General features: G+C 38.0%; 1 protein-coding gene across 2 annotated transcripts in view; it reads right to left on the reverse strand.

The window, feature by feature from the left end:
• Positions 1 to 24,110, reverse strand: part of FMN2 (formin 2) — a 349,990-nt gene that overhangs the window by 52,189 nt on the left and 273,691 nt on the right. For both annotated transcript variants that reach the window (XM_061404794.1, XM_061404795.1), the window contains 2 exons: positions 17,896 to 17,988; positions 10,296 to 10,347 (listed from right to left, as the gene is read on the reverse strand). In XM_061404794.1, coding sequence (XP_061260778.1) covers positions 10,296 to 10,347; positions 17,896 to 17,988 — 145 coding nt within the window. The remainder of the gene's footprint in view (positions 1 to 10,295; positions 10,348 to 17,895; positions 17,989 to 24,110) is intronic.

Raw genomic sequence — 24,110 nt, forward strand, 5'->3', positions numbered from 1 at the left:
CCAGCTGATCCCTGGCCCTTGCGACAAGAGAGGAGTGCATTGCTGGGACACATAGGACATCCCCTACAGAGGGCCACGTCTCCCAGGTTGAGAAATATAACTAACTTTCCACATACATAAAAATAAAAATAGAAATTTAGATAAAATGAGATAGCAGAGGAATATGTTCCAGAAGAAGGAACAATATAAAACCCAAGAACAACTATGTGAAGTGGAGTTAGGCAACTTACATGAGAAAGACTTCAGAGTAATGATTATAAAGATGATCTAAGAACTTGGGAAAAGAATGGATGCACAGAGTGAGAAGTTACAAGAATTTTAAAAAACAAAGAGTCATAAAATATAAAGAACAACCAAATGGAGTTGAAGAGTAAAATAATTGAAATGAAAAATACACTAGAAGGAATCAATAGCAGAATAAATGAGGCAGAAGAACTTACAGTGAACTGGAAGAGAGTAGTGGAAATCACTGCCATGGAACAAAATAAAAGAAAAAGAATGAAACCAGTTTAATAGACCTCTGGAACAACATCAGATACACCAACATTTGCATTATGGGGTCCCAGAAGGAGGAGAGAGAGAAAGAGAGAGACAGACAGAGAAGGCCTGAAAAGATTTATGGAGAGATAATAGCAGAAAACTTTCCTAAAATGAAAAACAAAAGAGTCACCCAAGTGCAGGAAGCACAGAGTCCCACACAGGATAAACTGAAGGAGGAACACAATGAGACACAGACTAATCAAACTGACAAAAATTAAAGATAGAAAATATTAAAAGCAATAAGAGAAATGCAACAAATAAAATACAAGGGAATCCCCATAGACTATCAGCTGATTTTTCATCAGAAACTGAAGGCCAGAAAGGAGTGGCAGGATATATTTTAAAAGATTAAAGGGAAAAACCTATAAGCAAGAAAACCTTACCCAACAACATTCTCATTCAGATTTGATGAAGAAATCAATTGATTTACAGACAAGCAAAAGATAAGTCAGTCCCATGAGACAAGCTTTGCAACAAATGCTAAAGAAACTTCTCTAAGTGGAAAAGAAAAAGCCACAAGAAGAAGCAAGAAAATAACAAAATGGGGAAGTTTACTGGTAAAGGCAAACATACAGCAAAGATGGGAAATCATCTATACACATGTATGATATCTAACCCAGTAATTGTGAGAGGAGGAGAGTACAAATGCAGGGTATTTGAAACACATTTCAATACACACAAAAAGAAAAGGGAATCCAAACATAATACTAAAGACAGTCATCAAGAGAACTAGAGAAGAGAACAAAAGAGAAAGGGAAGAAAAAAGACCTACAAAAGCATATCCAAAACAATTAAGAAAATAACAATAGAAATATACATATTGATAATCACCTTAAATGTAATGGATTAAGTGCTCCAACCAAAAGACACCTATTGGTTGAATGGATACAAAAATAAGACCTGTATGCATGCTGTCCACAAAAGACCCACTTCAGATCTAGGGACACATAGAGACTGAAAGTGAGAGGATGGAAAAAAAGTATTCCATGTAAATCAAAATCAAAAGAAAGCTAGAGTAGCAATACTCAAAAGCAGACAACTGACTTTAAACTAAAGACTGTTACAAGGGACAAAGGAGGCACTATGTAATCATCAAGGGGTCAGTCCAAGAAGATATAACAATTGTAACTATATATGCACCCAACAGAGGAACATCTCAATAAGACAAATGTTAACAAGACAGAAAAAGAGAAATCAACAGTAACACAACAGTGGGGGATTTTAACAGCTCGCTTATATCAATCGACAGATCATCCAGACAGAAAATCAATGAGGAAACACAGGCCTTAAATGACACATTAGACCAGATGGACTTAACTGAGATAGACATATATATATATATATATACACACATACATACATTTACATATATATGTGTGTGTGTGTGTAATCATTTCATCTGAAAGTAGCAGAATACACATTCTTCTCAAGTGTATATGAAACATTCTCACATGCTGGGATTGATCACATGCCGGGATTGATCACATTCTGGACCATGAGGTGAATCTCAGTAAACTGAAGACAATTAGAATCATATCAAGCACCTTTTTCAGTCACAACCCTGTGAGACCAGAAATAAGCTACATGAGCTTCCCTGTAGCTCAGGAGTAAAGAATCCACCTGCCAATACAAGAGACATGGGTTTGATCCCTGGTCTAGGGGAAATCCCACGTGCCCTGTAGTAAATAAGACTGCGGCCACAACTACCTGAGCTTGCACTGCAGAGCCCACAGGCAGCCACTGCTGAGCCCGCGTGCCACAACCACTGCAGCCCACATGCCCTAGAGCCTGTGCCCTGCAACAGAGAACCACCACGGTGAGGAGCCCACATATCACGACTAGAGGGCAGCCTCCACTCACCCAACTAGAGAAAAGCCCATGTAGCAATGAAGACCCAGAACAGCTAAAAATAAATAAATAGTAAAAAAGAAATAAACTAAAGAACTGCAAAAACTTCAAACATGTGGAGGCTAAACAATATGATAAAAAACAACCAATGGATCACTCAAGAAATCAAAGAGGAAATAACAAAAAATATCTAGAGACAAATGAAAATGAAAACAAAAGATCGAAACCCCATGGGACACAGCAAAAGCAGTTCTAGGAGGGAAGTTTATTAACAATACAATCATACCCCAAGAAACAAGAAAAATCTCAAACATACATCCTAACCTTACACCTAAAGCAATCAGAGAAAGAAGAATAAACAAAACACAAAGTTAGCAGAAGGAAAGAAACCATAAATACCAGAGCAGAAATAAATGAAATAGAGACTAAGAAAACAATAGAAAGGATCAACGAAACTATAAGCTGGTTCTTTGTAAAGGTAAACCAAGTTAGAACCTTTAGCCAGACTCATCAAGAAAAGGAGAGGGCCTAAATCTATAAAATTAGAAATGCAAAAGGAAAAGTTACAACTGACACCACATAAAGGAGCATGAATACTACTACAAGCAACTGTATGCCAATACAACGGACAATCTGGAAGAAATTCTGTTGAACAAATTGAACAAATTCTTAGAGTATCCCAAGATGGAACCAGGAAGAAATAGAAAATATCAACAAACCAATTACAACTACTGAAATTGAATCAGTAATTTAAAAACTCCCATCAAATGAAAGTCCAGGACCAGATGACTTCACAAGTGAATTCTGCAAAATATTTAGAGAACTGTTAACACTTTTGCTTCTGAATATATTCCCCAAAATTTCAGAGGAAGGAACACTTTCAAACTCCTTTTATGAGGTCACCATCACCCTGATATCAAAACCAGAAAAAGATACCACAGACAAAGAAAATTACAAGCCCATATAATTGATGAATGGGGGCTTCCCTGGTGGCCCAGTGGAAAAGAACCTGCCTGCCAATGCAGGAGATGTGGGTTCGATCCCTGGGTCAGGAAGATCCCCTGGAGAAGGAAACGGCAACCCACTCCAGTATTCTTGCCTGAGAAATCCCATGGACAGAGGATCCTGGTGGGCTACAGTCCATGGGGTCACAAAAGTCATGGGGACATGACTTAGAGACTAAAAAGCAACCACATAACTGATGAACATAGATGGAAAAATCCTCAACAAAATACTAGCACATCAAATCCAGCAATACATTAAAAGGACCATGCACCATGATCAAGTGAGATTTATCCCAAGGATGCAAGGATTTTTCAATATTTACAAATCAAACAATGACTGGTCACCACATCAACAAACTGAAGAAGGAAAACCATAGGATCATCTCAATAGATACAAAAAAAAAGCTTTTGACAAAATCAACAACCATTTATGATGGAAACTATCTGGAAAGTGGACACAGAGGAAACCTACCTGAACATAGTAAAGGCCATATACAACCAACCCACTGCAAACATTACTCTCAGTGGTGAAAAACTGAAAGCATTTTCTCTCAGATCAGTAATAAGACAAGGATGTCCACTCTCATGACTATTATTCAACATAGTTTTGGAAATCCTCACCACAGGAATTGGAAAAGAAAAAAAAAATCCAAATTGGAACAGAAGTAAAATTGTTATTGTTTGCGGATGACATAATACTCTACATAGAAAATCCTAAAAATGCTACCAGAAAACTACTAAAGCTCATCAGTGAATTTGATAAAGTCTCAGGGCTTCCCTGGTAACTCAGATAGTAAAGAATCTATCTGCCTGCAATGCAGGAGACCTGGGTTTGATCCCTGGGTTGGGAAGATCCCCTAGAGAAGGGAATGCCAACCCACTCCAGTATTGTTGCCTGGAAAATCCCATGGACAGAGGATCCTGGTGGGCTACAATCCATGGGGTCACAAAGGTTGCACAGGACTGAGTGATTAGCACACACACACACAGGGTACAAAAAAAAATCAGTACACAGAAATCTGTTGCATTTCTATACAGTAATAACCAGAGGTCAGAAAGAGAAATTAAGGAAAGAATCTCATTTACCATCACATCAAAAAGAATAAAACACATCAGAATAAACCTACCTAAGGAGACAAAAGACCTATATTCTGAAAAGTGTAAGACACGGCTGAAAGAACTCAAAGATGACACAAACAGATGAAAAGTTTTACCCTGTTCTTGGATTGAAAGAATCAATATTGTCAAAATGACTTCACTACCAAGGCAATGAGAGGGTAACAGGCAGGAAGGCAAGGGGTCTCCAAAGGGAGGAAATAGCCTGCAAGTGTCAGATATTTTTATCTCTCTTAAGCGGCAGGAGGAAACAAACTAGGGATATTTTTCCCTTCTCTATACAAATTTAAAAGGAGGTTTCTCTTAAAATACTGTGTTGCCATAATGATACCTGGTTTCACCTGAAGTTAACTATTCTCAAACCTAAGATAACCAATGCCTTTCTCTTATGGAAATATTTGTCTTAAGCTATGCTAATGTACTATGCATTTACCCCAGACTCTGTCTTCAAGTGGGTTCCATCTCTTGGCTCAGAACCTACTTGACAAACCAGTATGTTATACTCAGATACTGTTCCCCTAATCTATGAAAATGAAACTATTTGTATGGTGATCTGCCCTTCTTCAAGATTCAAGTTAATTATTTTATGGCCCAGGATGAACCATTTGGTGCCAAGATTATCCCAAAATGCATCTTATGGGTGAGGGGCCTGGTGCCATTCTGAGTTTTAAGACATTCCTTTCCCTGGTGGCTCAGGTTAAAGCCTCTGCCTGCAATGTGGGAGACTTGGGTTCAATCCCTGGGTCAGGAAGATCCCCTGGAGAAGGAAATGGCAACCTACTCCAGTATTCTTGCCTGGAGAATCCCATGGACGGAGGAGCCTGGTGAGCTACAGCCCACGGGGTCGCAAAGAGTCGGACACGACTGAGCGACTTCACTTTCACTTTCTTTCATTAACAGACTGCTAGTAAATATATAACATCCTGCTGAAGACTAGCAGTGGGGCACTCTTTCTGCCCCCTTCTGATGCCTATGTCAGAAGCTTTCTCTATCTCCTTTATACTTTAATAAAACTTTATTACACAAAAGCTCTGAGCAATCAAGCCTTGTCTCTGGCCCCGGATTGAATTCTTCTCCTCCAGGGGCCAAGAATCCTGGCGTCTTTGCATGATTCAGCAACAACCTTTCAGCAATCTACAGATTCAATGTAATCCCTATCAAATTACCAATGGCATTTTCCTCAAAACTATAACAAAAATTAAGGAAACACAAAAGACCCCAAATAGCCAAAGAAGCTTAAGAAAAAAGAACAGAGCTGGAGAAATCAGGCTCCCTGGGTTCAGAATATATTACAAAGTTGTAGTAACCAAGACAGTATGGGACTGGCACAAAACAGACACATAACTCCATGCATGGAACAGAATAGGGAGCCCAGGAATAAACACACATAATTATGGTCAATTAGTCTACATCAAAGGAGGCAGGAATACACAATGGAGAAAAAATGGTTTTTAATAAGTGATATTGGGAAAACTGGACAGCTATATGTAAAAGAACAAAATCACAACATTCTCCTACACCATATATAAAATTAACTCAAAATCAATTAAAGGCCTAAATGTAATACCAGAAACCATAACACTTCTAGAGGGAAACACAGGCAGTATACTTTCACATAAATTGTAGCAATGCATTTTTGGATCAGTCTCCTAAAGCAAAGGAAAACAAAGCAAAAATAAAGAAATGGGACCTAATTAAATTTAAACTCACAGCAAAGGAAACCATAAACAAAATGAAAAGACAACTTACAGAACTGAAGAAAATATTTGCAAACGGTGTGACTGACAAAGGATTAATCTCCAAAACATACAAAGAACTATGTAGCTGAATATAAAAAAACAACAACAAAACAAATCACCCAGTCAAAAAATGGGTGTATTTAAATAGATGTTTCTCCAAAGACATCATATAGATGGCCAAAAGGCACATGAAAAGATGCCCCACATTGCCAATTATTAGAGAAATACAAATCAAAACTATAAAGAGGTCTCAGTTCACACCCGTCAGAGTGGTGTACAAACAACAAATGCTGGAGAGAATGTGGAGAAGAGGGAACCCTCCTACAATGTTGGTGGGAATGTAAATTGGTGCAGCCACTATGGAAACAATATGGGCATTCCCTAACAACTAGCAATAGAGCTACTCTATTATCCTGCAATTCACCCCTGGGCATATGTCCAGAGAAAACCATTATGTGAAAATATATATGTACTCCAATGTTCATTGTGGCACTGTTTACAATAGCCAAGACAAGGAAGCAGCCTAATTGTCTGAATGGATAAGGGAGATGTGGTGTGTGTGTATATATATATTTAATGGAATAGTACTCAAACATGAAAAATAATGAAATAATGCCTTTTGGAGCAACATACATATACCTAGAGATTATCATACTAAGTTGCATAAAACAGAAAAATATAGGATATTGCTTATATATGAAATCTAATAAAAATGATACAATGGACTTATATACAAAACAGAAATAGATTCACAGATAGAGAAAACAAGCTTATGGTTACCAAAGGAGAAAGCTGTGGGGAGTCAGAAATTAGAAGTTTGGGATTAACATATACATACTACTATGTAGAAAAAAATAACCAATCTACTGTATAGGACAGGGAACTATACTCAACATTTTATAATAACCCATAAGGGAAAAGAATCTGAAAAAAGATATACTTGTACGTATAAATGAATCACTTTATTGTACACCTGAAACTAATACAACTTTGTAAATCACTATATTTTAATTAAAAAACAGTAAAAAAATAAAAAAAAATCTTCTATTTTTGTATTTCAAAATCATTGTCACCATAAAGTATGGTTTTTACCCATGGAATAAAAAAAAGAAATTCTAAGATAATTTTTAAGCTAGCCATAATTTATAAATAAGAACCACTGAATGTGAGCAGTTAGTTTTATAACTCTCATTCTCATTATTTTCAAATATAGATATAAAGGAATGGCCACTCATTAGACAAGTCTAGAATTGCTACATTCTCTACCTGTTCATTGATACAGACACTGAGTAATCATATTTGGTCTGGTGATATTTTTCCGTAATTGAAGAAAGTTGTGGATGGGAATTAAGAAGAAATAAGACAGAGGCTGAAATAAACACATTCAGTTGGGTTGCATCTAATGGAACAGAATTCTGGTGAAGCCCTGTAAGACAAAGTGACCTCCTGGCTCACCACTGAAATCATCTGAAGATGAGAACATGCTTCTCCAACGTGTATGTGGATTTTGGGTGTGTGGTTCAAGACTCATCTGCTCAGTTATCTTACTTTCTGGGAGAACTGAAGAGTTCCGTCAAACAATTTATCTTAAAGTTACATAATTATGTACATACAAAATAGGAACTTGAAGTCCCACTTCTCAGATTGATAGCAAAATTCTATGAATAAAAAGACAAAATTAGCACATAATACTATAATGGTAAGAAATGGAATATAAAAATGATTTGACTTGCTTTAAAATTTACTAACCATTTCTTAGTTAGAACCATACTAACCATTTGACTACTTTTATTTAGTTAGGGAATCATAAAATGACCTGAAAAAATAATATTCCACCGCAGAAAAGAATCCTAACTGATTTGTTGAGGAGAGTTCACTATCATTTTAAAATGAATGAGTCAAGGCTTTTTATTTTCTAAGTAGTCAAATATAAACACAGATGAGTGAAATTCCCTTCAAAGCAAGGTGAAAACAAGTTTGTCCAGTTTACAACACATTTTCATGTGAATATGCTTTTCTAGTAAGATCTCTTACTGTTCACACTTGAAAAAATTATGCATACTGCAAAAACCGAGGTATTCCATCCCTACAGCCCCAGACGGTGGAGGGAGGCTAAGGAAGCTGGTCTAGGCACATGGTGTGGCTTCCCAGGTGCTGTTCAAGATGGACCATCAGGGCCCTTGCACCTCACTGGCCGCCCTCCTTCATAGCAACCTTGGTGGGAATACGCAACAACACATGGCCTCAAGACCTTTGGGGACCTTCTCTTTTGGTGTAGAAAAGATGCCCAGGACATTTACAGCCCAACTCAGCTATCACAGTCTGTAAATGACTCTCAAGCTTGCTCTAGAAATTACACCACATACATCTCCCACCAATTTGTCACTTGGTTTCTGGTGGGGTGCAAAGTAAAACTAAATGTCTTGTTATAAGAACACCACTGCCCCAATACAGGGTCAACTGCAGAGAATAATGAGGAAGGCCAGCTCTGCTGTGATGACAGACTAAAATCATGATGGAGGGATAACCGTTTATAAAATGAAGTCAGGCAGCCACTGTTGTGAGCAAATTCCTTAAAATCAATCTCTCTCTCTCTCTCTGGGGAATTGTAGAAAATTCTTAAAGAGATGGGAATACCAGACCACTTTACCTGCCTCCTGAGAAATCTGTATGTGGGTCAAGAAGCAACAGTTAGAACTGGACATGGAACAACAGACTGGTTGAAAATTGGGAAAGGAGTATGTCAAGGCTGTATACTGTCACCCTGCTTACTTGACTTATATGCAGAGTACATCATGTGAAATTCCAGGCTGGATGAAGCACAAGCTGGAATTAAGATTGCCAGGAGAAATATCAATAACATCAGATATGCAGATGACACCACACTTACGGCAGAAAGCAAAGAGGAACTGAAGTGCCTCTTGATGAAAGTGAAAGAGGAGAGTGAAAAAGCTGGCTTAAAATTTAACATTCAAAAAATGAAGATTATGGAATCCAGTCCCATCACTTCATGGCAAATAAATGGGGAAACAGTGGAAACAGTGACAGACTTTATTTTTTTGGGCTCCAATATCACTGCAGATGGTGACTGCAGCCATGAAACTAAAAGATGTTTGCTCCTTGCAAGAAAAGCTATGACCAACGTAAACAGTATATTAAAAAGCAGAGACATTACTTTGCCAACAAAGGCCCACCTAGTCAAAGCTATGGTTTTTCCAGTGGTCACGTATGGATGTGAGAGTTGGACTATAAAGAAAGCTGAGCGCCGAAGAATTGATGCTTTTGAACTGTGGTGTTGGAGAAGACTCTTGAGAGTCCCTTGGACTGCAAGGAGATCCAACTTGTCCATACTAAAGGAAATCAGTTTTGAATATTCATTGGAAGGACTGATGCTGAAGCTGAAACTCCAATACTTTGGCCACCTGATGCTAAGAACTGACTCTTTGGAAAAGACCCTGATGCTGGGAAAGGTTGAAGGCGGGACGAGAAGGGAAGGACAGAGGATGAGACGGTTGGATGAACATGAGTTTGAGTAAACTCTGGGAGTTGGTGATGGACAGGGAAGCCTGGCATGCTGCAGTCCATGGGGTTGCAAAGAGTCAGACACGACTGAGAGACTGAACTGAACTGATGATGGCAAACCTCTACTGTGAAAGTAAGGGTCCTGCAAGGGGAACTCAGGGGCCCACCTGAACTCTGCTTTTGCACATGGAAACTCATGTCCTATAACCAAACCCTTCACACTTTTTCTTGAACTAGTTTCCTGCTGTCTTCCTTTCTGGTGTATTTCCACAGCCCTAAAACCTATTCTAAAGAGAAGGTGCTAATAAGCTATCTAGTCAAAATAATTTGATATAACAGGTTTCTATATCATCCAGAATTATAAAAATAAAAGTCAGAAATCCAATGTATAATTAAAGTACACTGTTAGTTTCTTTTATGCTTGAAAATAAAAACCAAGCTAATGATTGACTCCTTGAGATGAAGCACATTAAATGTTTTATAAGCCTACTCTGAGAATAAATATTAAAGGAAAGTAATTTCTCACCACTTATGAGTCTCTGTCAGTGAGTTCTCCTCTGCTTCTTGGTCAATTTTAGCTGAAAATGCAAGAAAAGAAATAGATGAGATATGATAAATGGTTATAACCATCTCAAACAAAACATATCAAATAATATGAAATATATCTTAATACATTAATGCTAATGTACTCCACCAAAATTTTATTTTTAAAAATTTTTATTGGAACATAATTATAGAATTTTATTTGAAATCTATGAATAGATATGATTTAATAGGTTATATTTAATTTTCATTAAGTTAATACTAGTTTCTAAGTAATTTCTTTAAATTAGTCACATTAACGTGAGAAAATAAAATACCAGGTAACTTGATATTCACATCAAATTTGTCTGTCAAGGATTTAAATTCCAATAATTAGTTGAAAACAATTCTCTCAAGCAAAGGTCTGAAAACCAAGTAAAAACCTAAATAGAAAAGATATGTAATGATCTTTACCAGTGCTCTCCACATCAGATCACAATTGAGTAGATCCAGAGCTGACTTCTATGCAGACATAGGATAAAATACTAATACTTTCTCCTAACTTCAAGTGATGACGTGACAGTGCACCCACTGATTTGCTACTAGATTTGTCTAGAAATAAAGAATGGTAGCTGGACACAAACCCAAAGATCAAATTTGGGAAAGGAATGACATCACTATTTTAAAATTGTTTAAAATAACACAGAAACTCCCATCACATAAAGTATGTATGGCAATGACTTTCACTGGCCAGTAAGCATTCTAGGAATTTATGTATTACTTTATATACATACACACATATTTGGTACAGAAGTTTAAAATATACTTCCACTTCTTACAATGCTTTTAATAATATTTTTAGTCTATTCCCCTAGATCTCAAAATGTAGTTGTGACCCACTAAATTCATTTCATTCTTCATTAATTATCTGTGACACACAGTTTGAAAATCACTGAGCTACTGGACAAAAAAATGAAAAAAATCAAAGAAAAAACCATCCTGGAGCTAGTGAAAGAAGTTGTCTTTTCATAATCATTTCCTTTGGGGGCACCCTTGCAGCCATTTGGAAAAATTAAAAGACAGAAAGGAGCAGGGCAAAATGATTATAAATATTGGAACTGGGTGTGAAATCAAACCTGTGGCCACTTGGGAAATGTCAGTGACTGCATCACGACTTAAACAGTTGCCAGCTTGGGCCGCTGTTTCACAATCTCAAGACTGTTTGTTTGAAGGTCTGGACGTCTGCAAAGCCACTGTGGAATGTTATGTTGGCCCTCTGCAGGACTGTCTGAATTTAACAGCAATCCTGGGAGATGGTAGCAGAGGTATGTTTCCCCTTTCCTTTCTGGTTTTTTAGACTGCTTCCATAAAACTACAGGTCAATCATTAGCCATATTAAGAAACAGGATAGATGTTCCATGACTTCACTTTGAAAAATCTCCAATGTTAACCTATTTACTTACAAAATCTGCTTTGGGCTGCTGTATGAAATGGTTTGTTTTCAGAAGTAATTCTAGAACCACAGAAAAGTTTAAGAGAAAACAACAAAGCAACACAACGCATAACACTTTCAGGAAGGATGTTCTTCCAACTGCCCTTGCGTCATTTTTTTTTTTTTTTGGTAAAATATAGAATTTAAGACTGAGAAAGGAAGAAATTTTTTGGACTATTCTAGATGCACCGAGTAAATGATTTATGAAATTTAACACACCCTAGAATGAGATTCCAGTGATGTGTATTCTATTCTGATTCTGCCTCTGAAATTAGCTTTGTAATCTTAGTCTTCCCTGGTGGCTCAGATGGTAAAGAGCCTCCTTGCAATGCAGGAGAAAGAAAGCGAAAAAGTCTCTCAGTTGTGTCTGACTGTGATCCCATGGACTATATAGTTCATGGGATTCTCCAGTCAGAATACTGGAGTGAGTAGCCGTTCCCTTCTCTAAGGGATCTTCCCAACCCAGGATTTGAACCCAGATCTCCCACACTGCAGGTGGATTCTTCACCTGCTAAGCCCCCAGGGAAGCCCCAGGTTCAATCCCTGGGTCGGGAAGATCCCCTGGAGAAGGAGATGGCAATCCACTCTAGTATTCTTGCCTGGAAAATCCCACGGATGGAGAAGCCCGGCAGGCTACAGTCCAAGGGGTTGCAAAGAGTCGGACACGACTGAGTGACTAACACACATAGAGAATCTTAGGCAAATAGATTAATCTGTTAACATATACAAAATATTTAGCATAGTGCCCCCAATAATTAGTAGGGGCTACATAAATATTCTTTGAAAATGTTGGATTTCAAGCTCTTGAAATCCTAAAGTGATACAGTACATAATAATGTTTAACTGAATACACCAACTGCTATTGTATCATGCTTCAACATTATATGCAGATAAAGAAAACAGACACTTAACAGCTTTTTACATAATATAAGCCCCTAACTAGTTGTGAGTGGAATGAAGTGAGTTTCAGTTATTCACAGTGATTCCTTGTGATGTATCTAAAACAGCTTTGGCTTCATTGTATGAACAAGTTTTACTGAATAAACACTATAGTTCAATGTGACAGAAGAATGAGTCTTACTAAAGGAAGAAAACAAAAATAGGCTCTCTGTCCAAACCTAATAGCCATATTACAACCATAAAACCAAATTGGGATAGCAGGGAATACTTTAAATTACTCTGTTTTCCATTTTTTAAAACATGATTTTGAAGCTAAAAGGAGTTGTTTTCTCTGCTGTAATCAGCTTTGATAAAGTCCTGTGAGAGACGATTCTCTTTTGCAGGGCAATCTTAGAAATAAAAAACTTGGGGCTTCCCTGTTGGTCCAGTGGTTAAGAATCCACCCTGCAGTGAAGGGACGTGGGTTCAATCCTTGGTCAGGGAACTAAGATCCCACAGGCCACAACTAAGACCCAATGCAGCCAAAAAAAAAAAAAAAAAAGAAATAAAAAATTTTCTGGAAACTTGGGGTGCATTTCAGATTTCTGGAGACACTGAGCTACCATTTCTCAACACACTGCTTGCAGAAAAACACCACCAACATTTTGTTATCACAATCTTTTAGGCACACTGATGATGTTAACTTGGGCTTCGCAGGTGATATGAGTGGTAAAGAACCTGCTTGCCAATGCAGGGCATGTGAGAGACGAGGGTTCGGTCCCTAGAGGAGGGCATGGCAACTCAGTCCAGTGTTTTTGCCCAAAGAATTCCACGGAGAGAGGAGCCTGGTGGGCTACAGTCCGTAGGGTCACAAAGAGTCTACCATGAGTGCAGTGACTTAGCATGCACATACAAGATGTTGACTTAGTGACAAATGCTGGATGTGTTTCTTCAGTTTGTGAGGATGCAACCAATCAAACTAAAATAAAATGTTACTAAGGTAGTAAAAATTAAGGTATTTTTGAGATAACTCTGCCATTCATTTAGGGAGCACTCAACTTAATTACATGCAGTGACCAAAATCTTAGACCAACTGTGTGTTTTATTAGGTTGCTGCTGCTGCTACTAAGTCACTTCAGTTGTGTCTGACTTTGTGCGACCCCCATAGATGGCAGCCCACCAGGCTCCTCTGTCCCTGGGATTCTCCAGGCAAGAATACTTGAGTGGGTTGTCATTCCCTTCTCCAATGCATTCATGCATGCTAAGTCGCTTCAGTTGTGTCTGACTCTGTGAGACCCTATGGACAGCAGCCCACCAGGCTCCTCTGTCCACGGGATTCTCTAGGCAAGAATACTGGAGTGGATAATTGCAGTTTCGGACCATGAATTTTAAATTATTATAACTAGGCTCAAATATATCAAAGTAGGAACCATTACAATCAACACATTTTTGCCAATGAGAAATAAGTTTGTTTATTCCTGAAGTATAAAAATCTGTGCTTTCGGATTTGATGAACTCTTGGAAAGCATTTTCTGAATCCTGCTGGTTGTGGACACAGTTTCCCTGCAAAAAGTTGTCAAGATGCTTGAAGAAATGAAAGTCCATTGGTGAGATGTCAGGTGAATATGGAAGGTGAGACAAAACTTCACAGTTCAATTTATTCAAATTTTGAAGCACTGGTTGTACAACATGTGGTCAGGAATTGTCATGGAGAAGAATTAGACCCTTTTCTGTGGACCAATGCCAGCTGTAAGCCCTGCAGTTTTAGGAGTATCTCATTGTTCTGCTGAGCATACTTCGTAGATGTAATGGTTTTGCCAGGATTCAAAAAGCTGTAGTGGATCAGATTGGTTCAGTTCAGTTTTCAGTCCCTCAGTTGTGACTCTTTGTGACCCCATGGACTGCAGCAAGCCAGGCCTCCCTGTCCATCACCAACTCCCGAAGTTTCCTCAAACTCACGTCCATCGAGTTGGTGATGCCATCCAACCATCTCATCCTCTGTCCTCCCCTTCCCCTCTCGCCTTCAATCTTTCCCAGCATCAGTGTCTTTTCCAATGAGTCATGTCCATCTCTTTACGACTCTGTGGACTGCAGCATGCCAGGCTCTTCTGTCTTTTACTATCTCCTGGAGTTTGCTCACTTTCGTGTCCATTGAGTTGGTGATGCTAGCTAACTAATTTATCCTCTCCCACCCCCTTCTCCTCATGCCCTCAATCTCTCCCAGTATCAGGGTCTTCTCCAATGAGTTGGCTCTTCACATCAGGTGGCCAAAGCATTGGAGCTTCAGTTGCAGCAACAGTCCTTCCAATGAATAGTCAGGACTGATTTCCTTTAGGATTGACTGGTTTGATCTCTTTGCAGTCCAAGGGACTCTCAAAAGTCTTCTCCAGCACCGCAACTCAAAAGCATCAATTCTTTGACACTCAGCCTTCTTAATGGTCCAAATATCACATTGGTACATGACTACTGGAAAATCCATAGCTTGGACTATACGGACCTTTGTCGGCAAGTGATGTCTTTCTTTTTTAATATGCTGTCTAGGTTTGTCATATCTTTCCTTCCAAGAAGCAAGCATCTTTTACATTTCATGGCTGCAGTCACTGTCAGCAGTGATCTTTCATTATTAGTATATAGGAATGCAAGAGATTTCTGTGTATTAATTTTGTAACTTGCAACTTTACCAAATTCATTGATGAGCTTTGGTTTTCTGGAAGCATCATTAGGATTTCTATGTATAGTATCATATCTTGGAGCCCATGAAAATAAAATCTGTCACTGCTTCCATTTTTTCCTCTTCTATCTGCCATGAAGTGATTCAACCAGATGTCATGATCCTGGTTTTCTGAATGTTGAGTTTCAAGCCAGCTTTTTCACTCTCCTCTTTCACCTTCATCAAGAGGCTCTTTAGTTCCTCTTCACTTTCTGCCATTTGAGTGGTATCGTACTGCATATCCGAGGCTGTTGATATTTCTCCCAGCAATTTGACTCCAGCTTGTGATTCATCGAGCCCAGTATTTCACATGTATACACACTTGCCCTTATTTATGTTATACATACATAACCTTCCAAAGGTGATCCTCATTATTCATGGATTCTGTATTTGTGAAGTTGCCAATTCATTAAAATTGATTTTAATTCCAAAATAAACAGCCGCAGTGCTTTTGTAGTTGCTCACAGATGTATGCAGAACATTGAAAAGTCTGAGTCACCAGGCACATGCTCCTGGTTAAGGCTGAATACAGTGTGGCTCTGCTTTATTCCAAGTCTCATCCTGTACAAGTGTCCTTTTCTCAGTCTACTGGGATGCAGTTTGGCATCTTTCTACCTCCTTCTTTCCTGGTAATCTCTCTTTTTAAACAGTCCACAAGCATGTAGGTGCAGAGCTATCTAGTGCCCTAAACCTGAGGAGGCTATGGTGTGCCTTATGGAGAAAATACATGTGTTGGGTAAGCTTCACTCAGGGGCTGTCAGACTTGGCTTTGAGTTTGATATTAATGAATTAGCAGTATAGTAAAGAAGGTGTATTCAAACATGAACACACATAAAGCAAGACTGTACTTTGGTTGGTTGATGAAATGAGACCAAAATGTGACCAGAGGCTTGAAGAACTGTCTTTACTGCTAGGAACAGTGGTCCAGTATTCAATAATTCAGTGTTTGTGGCAATCTCGTAGAACATAATTATGGCAAATAATGAGAATATATTTATCTTGTTTTATAAATGAAAGGAATATAAAATGTGAAATATGTATGTGTACATACATATGTACATAAATATGCTGTGTTTCTATTATATATAAAATGTTATATGTAATATAATATATCTAAAAAGACATATAGTAATATTTTTAAATTTCATAATAAAAATGAAAAAGGAAAAGAAGTAAAATGTCACTGTTTGCAGATGACATGATACTATACTTAGAAAATGCTAATGATGTTGCCAGAAAACCAGAGCTCATCAATGAATTTGGTAAAGTTGCAGGCTACAAAATTAAAACACAGAAATCTCTTGCATTCCTATACACTAATAGTGAAAGATCAGAAAGACAAATTAAGGAAACAATCTCATTTACCATCACATCAAAAAGAATAAAATATCTAGAAACAAACATACCCAAAGATATAAAAGACTTATACTTCAAAAACTGTAAGATACTGATGAATGAAATCAAAGATGACACTAACAGATGGAGAGATATACCATGCTCCTAGATTGGAAGAATCAATGTTGTCAAAATGACCATACCACCCCAAAGTCATCTACAGATTCAATACAATCCCTATGAAGCTATAGCATTTTTCACAGAATTAGAAGAAAAGAATTTACTATTTGTATGGAAACATGAGATAAATAATGTTTAATCAAATTCCAGTATAACTCATTCACTGGGTTATCATCATTACAGACGCCTGAACAACCTGTAAAACGACAGAAGATGAAGCCAGTCTCCAGAGCACTGCTTGGCTTCAGTCTCAGGCCACATCAGTCTCTGGAGAATTCCTGAACTAGGAGAGCCTCCCCAGAGCACAGCTTCATACAGATCTGATCTTCAGAAGATATGCAACATTCCAAAGCAGCAATGTGTGGAGTAGTGAGTCCTTTGATATAATCATGTTTCAAGGAATTCAAACAGCAATAGATTAATAGATTTCTCCTATCAAAATTTTTTTGTTCCTTTAATATTGCTTGAAATTTTCCACTGCTGCTTATTTCATAGGAATATAAGAAGAATCAAGAATATAATATTTATAAAGCTTTTATGGACCTTGGGGAAAATGTGTTAAATATCCAGGAGTATTTATACATCCTATAAAAATAGAATATAATGTTTTAAAGATCATAAAATTGTCAATGTACTTTGTTTTGTAGCACAATGTTTTGATAAAGCAAATACCAAGTTGAACTGAAGTTGTATGTGTAGATAAATCTTTAAAGAATATCTAACTTTCTATTACAAAAAGCATAAAAATTGTAATGCCTTTATAAGTATATGCCATTTTAACTAATAACTACTGTATTTACTGTCATTAAAAAACAGTAATAATGAATATTATCTACAAAACAGCATGTTTAGCTAATTGCTCTTCTGTCACAACTGTATGATTTATGATACAACATTTATTTTTCTGTGATGTTAAAATAATTCCTTTTAAACCAATGCCTATTTTTCAAAATGCCTTCTACCTTTCTGCTGAGTAGGGAGGAAGTGCAGCATCTTTTCAGAATTTACCTTGAATAATAAATTGTTCCATGTTTTCTTTGAAAGGCTGGATGTGCTCTTTTGAGGACACTTGGTAAACTTTCCCCGCTTCAACTTCACAGGCTGAAATTAAAGAGAAAACAGTGTTCAGAATGTCACACTGCGAACAGTGCACTGAAACAATTACAAATCGTTTTAGGAAATCCTGTTAACCATGGCAACTGACAAATGTCAGCATCCGATGCTGTCAAAAGAAGCCTAGCATCAAGGCTTCACTTTAGGGGATTATAAAAAGAAACTAAAAATATTATAGTTGATGTACACATTATGTTAGTTTCAGATATACAACACTGATTCAACTGTGATTTAAATACATTATGGAATGAATACCATAGTGAGTATAGTAATTATCTGTGACCATACAAAGCTATTACAATATTACTGAGTATATTCCTCATGCTGTATATTAAACCCCATTCAGTTCAGTTCAGTTGCTCAGTCGTGTCCTACTCTTTGCGACCCCATGAATCACAGCACGCCAGGCCTCCCTGTCCATCACCAACTCCCAGAGTCTACTCAAACTCATGTCCATCGAGTTGGTGATACCATCCAGCCATCTCATCCTCTGTCTTCCCCTTCTCCTCCTGCCCACAATCCCTCCAAGCATCAGGGTCTTTTCCAATAAGTCAACTCTTCACATAAGGTGGCCAAAGTACGGGAGTTTCAGCTTTAGCATCAGTCCTTCCAATGAACACCCAGGACTGATCTCCTTTAGGATGGACTGGTTGGACCTCCTTGCAGTCCAAGGGACCCACAAGTCTCCAGCACCACAGTTCAAAAGCATCAGTTCTTTAGCGCTCAGCTTTCTTCACAGTCCAACTCTCACAGCCATACATAACCACTGGAAAAACCATAGCCTTGACTAGATGGACTCTGTTGGCAAAGTAATGTCTCTGCTTTTGAATATGCTATCTAGGTTGGTCATAACTTTCCTTCCAAGGAGTAAGCGTGTTTTAATTTCATGGCTGTAGTCACCATCTGCAGTAATTTTGGAGCCCCAAAAATAAAGTCTGACACTGTTTCCCCATCTATTTCCCATGAACAACAGACTGGTTCCAAATAGGAAAAGGAGTACGTCAAGGCTGTATATTGTCACCCTGCTTATTTAACTTATATGCAGAGTACATCAAGAGAAATGCTGGGCTGGAAGAAGCACAAGCTGGAATCAAGATAACCTCAGATATGCAGATGGCACCACCCTTATGGCAGAAAGCGAAAGGGAACTAAAAAGCCTCTTGATGAAAGTGAAAGATGAAAGTGAAAAAGTTGGCTTAAACCTCAACATTAAACCCCATTACTTATTTTATATTAAATGCAAGATTATACCTCTTATCCACATTGCCTTTTTCAACCATCCCTGCACCCCTACCCCAGAAACCATAAGCTTATTCTCTGTATCAATGTATCTTTTCTGTTTTGTTTGATTATTTGTTTTGCTTTTTGGATTCCACACATAACTGACAGGCATACGACACTGTCTTTCTCGCCTGACATATTCCACTTAGCATAATACCCTCCAGGTCCATTTGTGCTGCTGCAAGTAGGAATCTTTCCTTTTTCCACAGCTGAATAACATTCCACTGTGTGGTAGGTGAAATGTGTGTGTGTGTGTGTGTGTGTATATATATAAACAGATATACACACATATGTATATGTAAAACATGTCCTCTTAATCCATTCATCTATTGGTGGATACTTAGGTTGCTTCCAAATCTTGGCTATTTATAAATTAGGCTTCAACAAACACAGGGGTGTATACATCATTTTCAGTTAGCATTTTTAGTGGTATAAATACCCAGAACTGGAATTCAGAACTGGTTCCAAATAGGGAAAGGAGTACGTCAAGGCTGTATGTTGTCACCCTGCTTCTTTAACTTATATGCAGAGTATATCATGAGAAATCCTGGGCTGGAGGAAGCACAAGTTGGAATCAAGATTGCCTGAAAAAACATTAATAACCTCAGATATGCAGATGACACCACCCTTATGCCAGAAAGTGAAGAAGAACTAAAGAACCTCCTGATAAAAGTAAAAGAAGAGAGTGAAAAAGTTGGCTTTAAAACTCAACATTCAGAAAACTAGGATCATGGCATCTGGTCTCATCACTTCATGGCAAATACATGGGAAAACAGTGGAAACAGTGACAGACTTTATTTTTTGGGGCTCCAAAATCACTGCAGATGGTGACTACAGCCATGAAGTTAAAAGATGCTTGCTCCTTAAAAGAAAAGTTATGACCAACCTAGACAGCATATTAAAAAGCAGAGACGTTACTTTGCCAACAAAGGCCCACCTAGTCAAAGCTACGGTTTTTCCAGTAGTCGTGTATGGATGTGAGAGTCGGACTATAAAGAAAGCTGAGGACCGAAGAATTGATGCTTCTGAACTGTGGTGTTGGAGAAGACTCTTGAGAGTCCCTTGGACTGCAAGGAGATCCAACCATTCAATTCTAAAGGAAATCAGTCCTGAATATTCATTGGAAGTACTGATGCTGAAGCTGAAACTCCAATACTTAGGCCACCTGATGCAAAGAATTGACTCATTTGAAAAGACCCTGATCCTGGGAAAGATTGAAAGTGAGAGGAGAAGGGGAGGACAGAGGATGAGATGGTTGGATGGCATCACCGACTCAATGGACATGAGTTTGAATAAACTCCAGGAGTTGGTGATGGACAGGGAGGCCTAGCATGCTGCAGTCCATGGGGTCACAAAGAGTCAGACACGACTCAGCACCTGAACTGGACTGATGATATTTCTATTTTCAATTTTTTGAGGAATCATCGGTGTTCTTGCCTGGAGAATCCCAGGGACAGGGGAGCCTGGTGGGCTGCTGTCTATGGGGTCACAGAGAGTCGGACACGACTAAAGCGACTTAGCAGCAGCAGCATACTGTTCTCTACAGTAGCTGCTTGAGTTTACATACCCAGCAACAGTGAATGAGGGTTCCCTTTTCTCCACATTCTTCTCACCAATAGTTATTTCTTGTCTTTTTGATAATGGTCATTCTAAGAGAAGTTAGGTGATGGCACATTGGTTTTGATTTGTGCTTTCCTGATGATTAGTGATGTTGAAAACCTTTATCGTGTGTTTGTTGGCTATCTTTTTGTCCTTTGGAGAAATGACTGTTCAGGTCCTCTGTAGTTTTTAATTGGATTGTTTGTTCTTTTTAATATTAGGTTATAAGATTTCTTGATATAATTTGAATATTAAGCCTTTATCCAGTATATTATCTTCTCCCATACAAAATATCTTCTCCCATACAGCAGGCTGCCTTTTCATTTTGATGGTTTCTTTGGTTGTACAAATGCTTTTTTGTTTGACATAGTCCCATTTATTTCTGCTTTTCTTACCCTTGCCTGAGGAAACATATCTAAAAAATGTCCCTAGGACCTAAAACGAAAAAGAATATACTGCCTATATTTTCCTGTAGGTATTTTGTGGTTTCAGGTCTTACATTTGGCTCTTTAACCATTTTACCTGTGAGTATGTTGTAAGAAAATAGTCCAGTATCATTGTTTTGCATGTGGCTGCCCAGTTTCCCCAAAAGCATTTATTGAAGTGGTTGTCTTTCCCCCACCACATAGTATTGATTTCTCTGACATATATTAATTGACCATGTAAGTGTGAACTTATTTCTGGACTTTCTATTTTGTTCCAGTGATACATGAGTCTGTTTTCCTGCCAGTACCAATCATGTTTTGATTACTGTATCTTTGTAGTGTAGTCTGAAGTCAGGGAATGTGATTATCTTCAGCTTTGTCCTTTCTCAAGATTGCTTTGGCTTTTGGGGTCGTTTGAGGTTCCATAAAAATTTTAGAATTTATTCCAGTTTTATGAAAAATTCCACTGGTATTTTGTTAGTGACTATGTAGATTACCTTGGGAAGTATGGACATTTTAGCAACATTAATTCTTCCAATCCATAGGCATGGTATGTCTTTCCATTTATTTGTCTTGTCCTCAACTTCTTTCATCAACATCTTAGAGTTTTCAGGTCTTTCCCCTCCTTGGTTAAATTTATTCCCAGGTATATTTTCTTGATACAATTGTAAATGGATCATTTTCTTAATTTTTCTTTCACATAATCATTATCAGTGTATGGAAATGCTGCAGATCTCTGTGTACAGTAAGTCCCCTATATACAAACAAGCTCTGTTCTGAGAGCACGTTCATAAGTCCAATTTGGTCGTAAGTCCAACAAAGATGGTCCAGGTACCCAACTAACACAATCGGCTATTTACTGCTGTTTTACACTTGTGTTCAGACATCCTGAGCTTGAAATAAAGATACTCTACTACTGTACTCGTTACAACACTGTAAAGCACACAGAAGCACAATCACTTGTAGAGAACGCACACGAGTGACAACGTATGCCAGACACAAGAACTAACTTATGTGACTGGATATGTGAACAATGTTCGCATCATTCAAAGTGTGCAACCTGAAGGTTCATATTAATATGTGCGGGACTACTCATTAAATTCTGTACTCTTTAAAAAATTTTTTTTTTCTGATTCAACTTTCTTTTTTTTATATTTTATTTTTTACCTTTACAATATTGTATTGGTTTTGCCACATATCACCATTAAAAAGAATAAATTTGAATCAGTTCTAATGAGGTGGATGAAACTGGAGACTATTACATAGAGTGAAGTAAGCCAGAAAGAAATTCTGTACTCTTTAACTCTACTAAATTCATTTATTAGTTCTGGTAGTTTTTTGGCGGTGTCTTTAGAAATTTTTATATATAGTATCATGTCATCTGCAAACAGTGACAGTTTTACTTCTCCCATTCCAATTTGGATTCCTTTTATTTCTTTTCCTTGTCTGATTGCTGTGGCTAGGACTTCTAAAAGTATGGTGAATAAAAGTGGCAAGATGGACATCCTTGTCTTGCCCCTGACCTTAGAGAAAATGCTTCTTGCTTTTCACCAGTGAGTATGATCTGTGCTGTGGGCTTATCCTACAGAGATTTTGTTATGTTGAAGTACATTCCCTCTATACGCACTTTGTGGAGAGTTCTTATTGTAAATAGAAGTTGAATTCTGTCAAAAGCTTTTCCTACATCTATTAAAATGATCATATGATTGTTATTCTTCAGTTTGTTAATTGAGGAGGCTTTTCAGAGTCTATGTGCCAAGGCTTTCATCCCAGTCATTTTGAAAATGACTCCAGGTATAAGGCACAAAAAAGATTAAAACACTGATTCTAATGTGCATTATTGTGTGAAGGAGGGAGGGGAAAGAAGGATGCTGACTGGGTTCATAGCTTTGGAGGCTTCGGGATGAAGCACACAGGAAGAAGAGTATTTTTCAGAGAAAAGAAAATTAATTTGCTTTTCAACTCGCCGAGTTTTAAGATGCCAGTGGAACATCCATGTGTGGCTGCCAGCAAGCAGCTGGGTGTATAAGTCTGCAGATCAGAGCAATACAGGAAAACTCTGAATAAGACCACTTGAGAAAGCATGTCTAGTGCGAAGAAGAGCAAGCCAAGGTTGAACACCTGAGCAATGCCAACTGTAATGAAGAAGCAGAGGAAGAGAAGGCTATGAACACAGAAGATTTAGACATTTAGAAGGAAATGTCAGATATTATAAGGAGAACCAGGAGTGAGTGGGACCAGTGAGTTCCAATGAGAGGAATTCTCAGTATTTTTGGTCACTCTCCATAAACAAGTGATGCACTTCCATGGACAAATCGAGTGCACAGGCTACAAAAATTTAAGAGGTAAAAGCACAAAAAAAGTAAAACGTAACAGCTGTAACTTTCAAAAAGACAGTCAGCTTTTCTGTGCCTGAGTCTTTTTAACTGTAATACACAGTGATAGAACCTGCTTCTTGGGGTTGTTACAAGGAATGTCAGTTAATGCATGTAGAGCACTTAGAATGGAGCCTGGTACATGTTAAGGCCCATGTAAGTTTTCAACACCATTACTGCTATTATCTTTAGTTTTATCAGCAACAGTAGCAGAGCAGGATGGCCTGGAGGCTAAGAGCATGGGTTCTGGAGACTGGGTTTATAGCTTACTTACCAGCTGTGAGTCTTTGGCCAGGTATGCACCCCCTCTGTGCCTCAGTTTCTTCATCTGTAACATGGGGTTAATAACAGTGTCTACTTTGCTATGAGGATGAAAGGGTTTTGCATAGGTAAAATATGCAGAAGACTAGTGGATACACAATAAGAGGAT

Source organism: Bos javanicus, chromosome 28, assembly GCF_032452875.1.
Source record: "Bos javanicus breed banteng chromosome 28, ARS-OSU_banteng_1.0, whole genome shotgun sequence".
Taxonomy (NCBI): domain Eukaryota; kingdom Metazoa; phylum Chordata; class Mammalia; order Artiodactyla; family Bovidae; genus Bos; species Bos javanicus.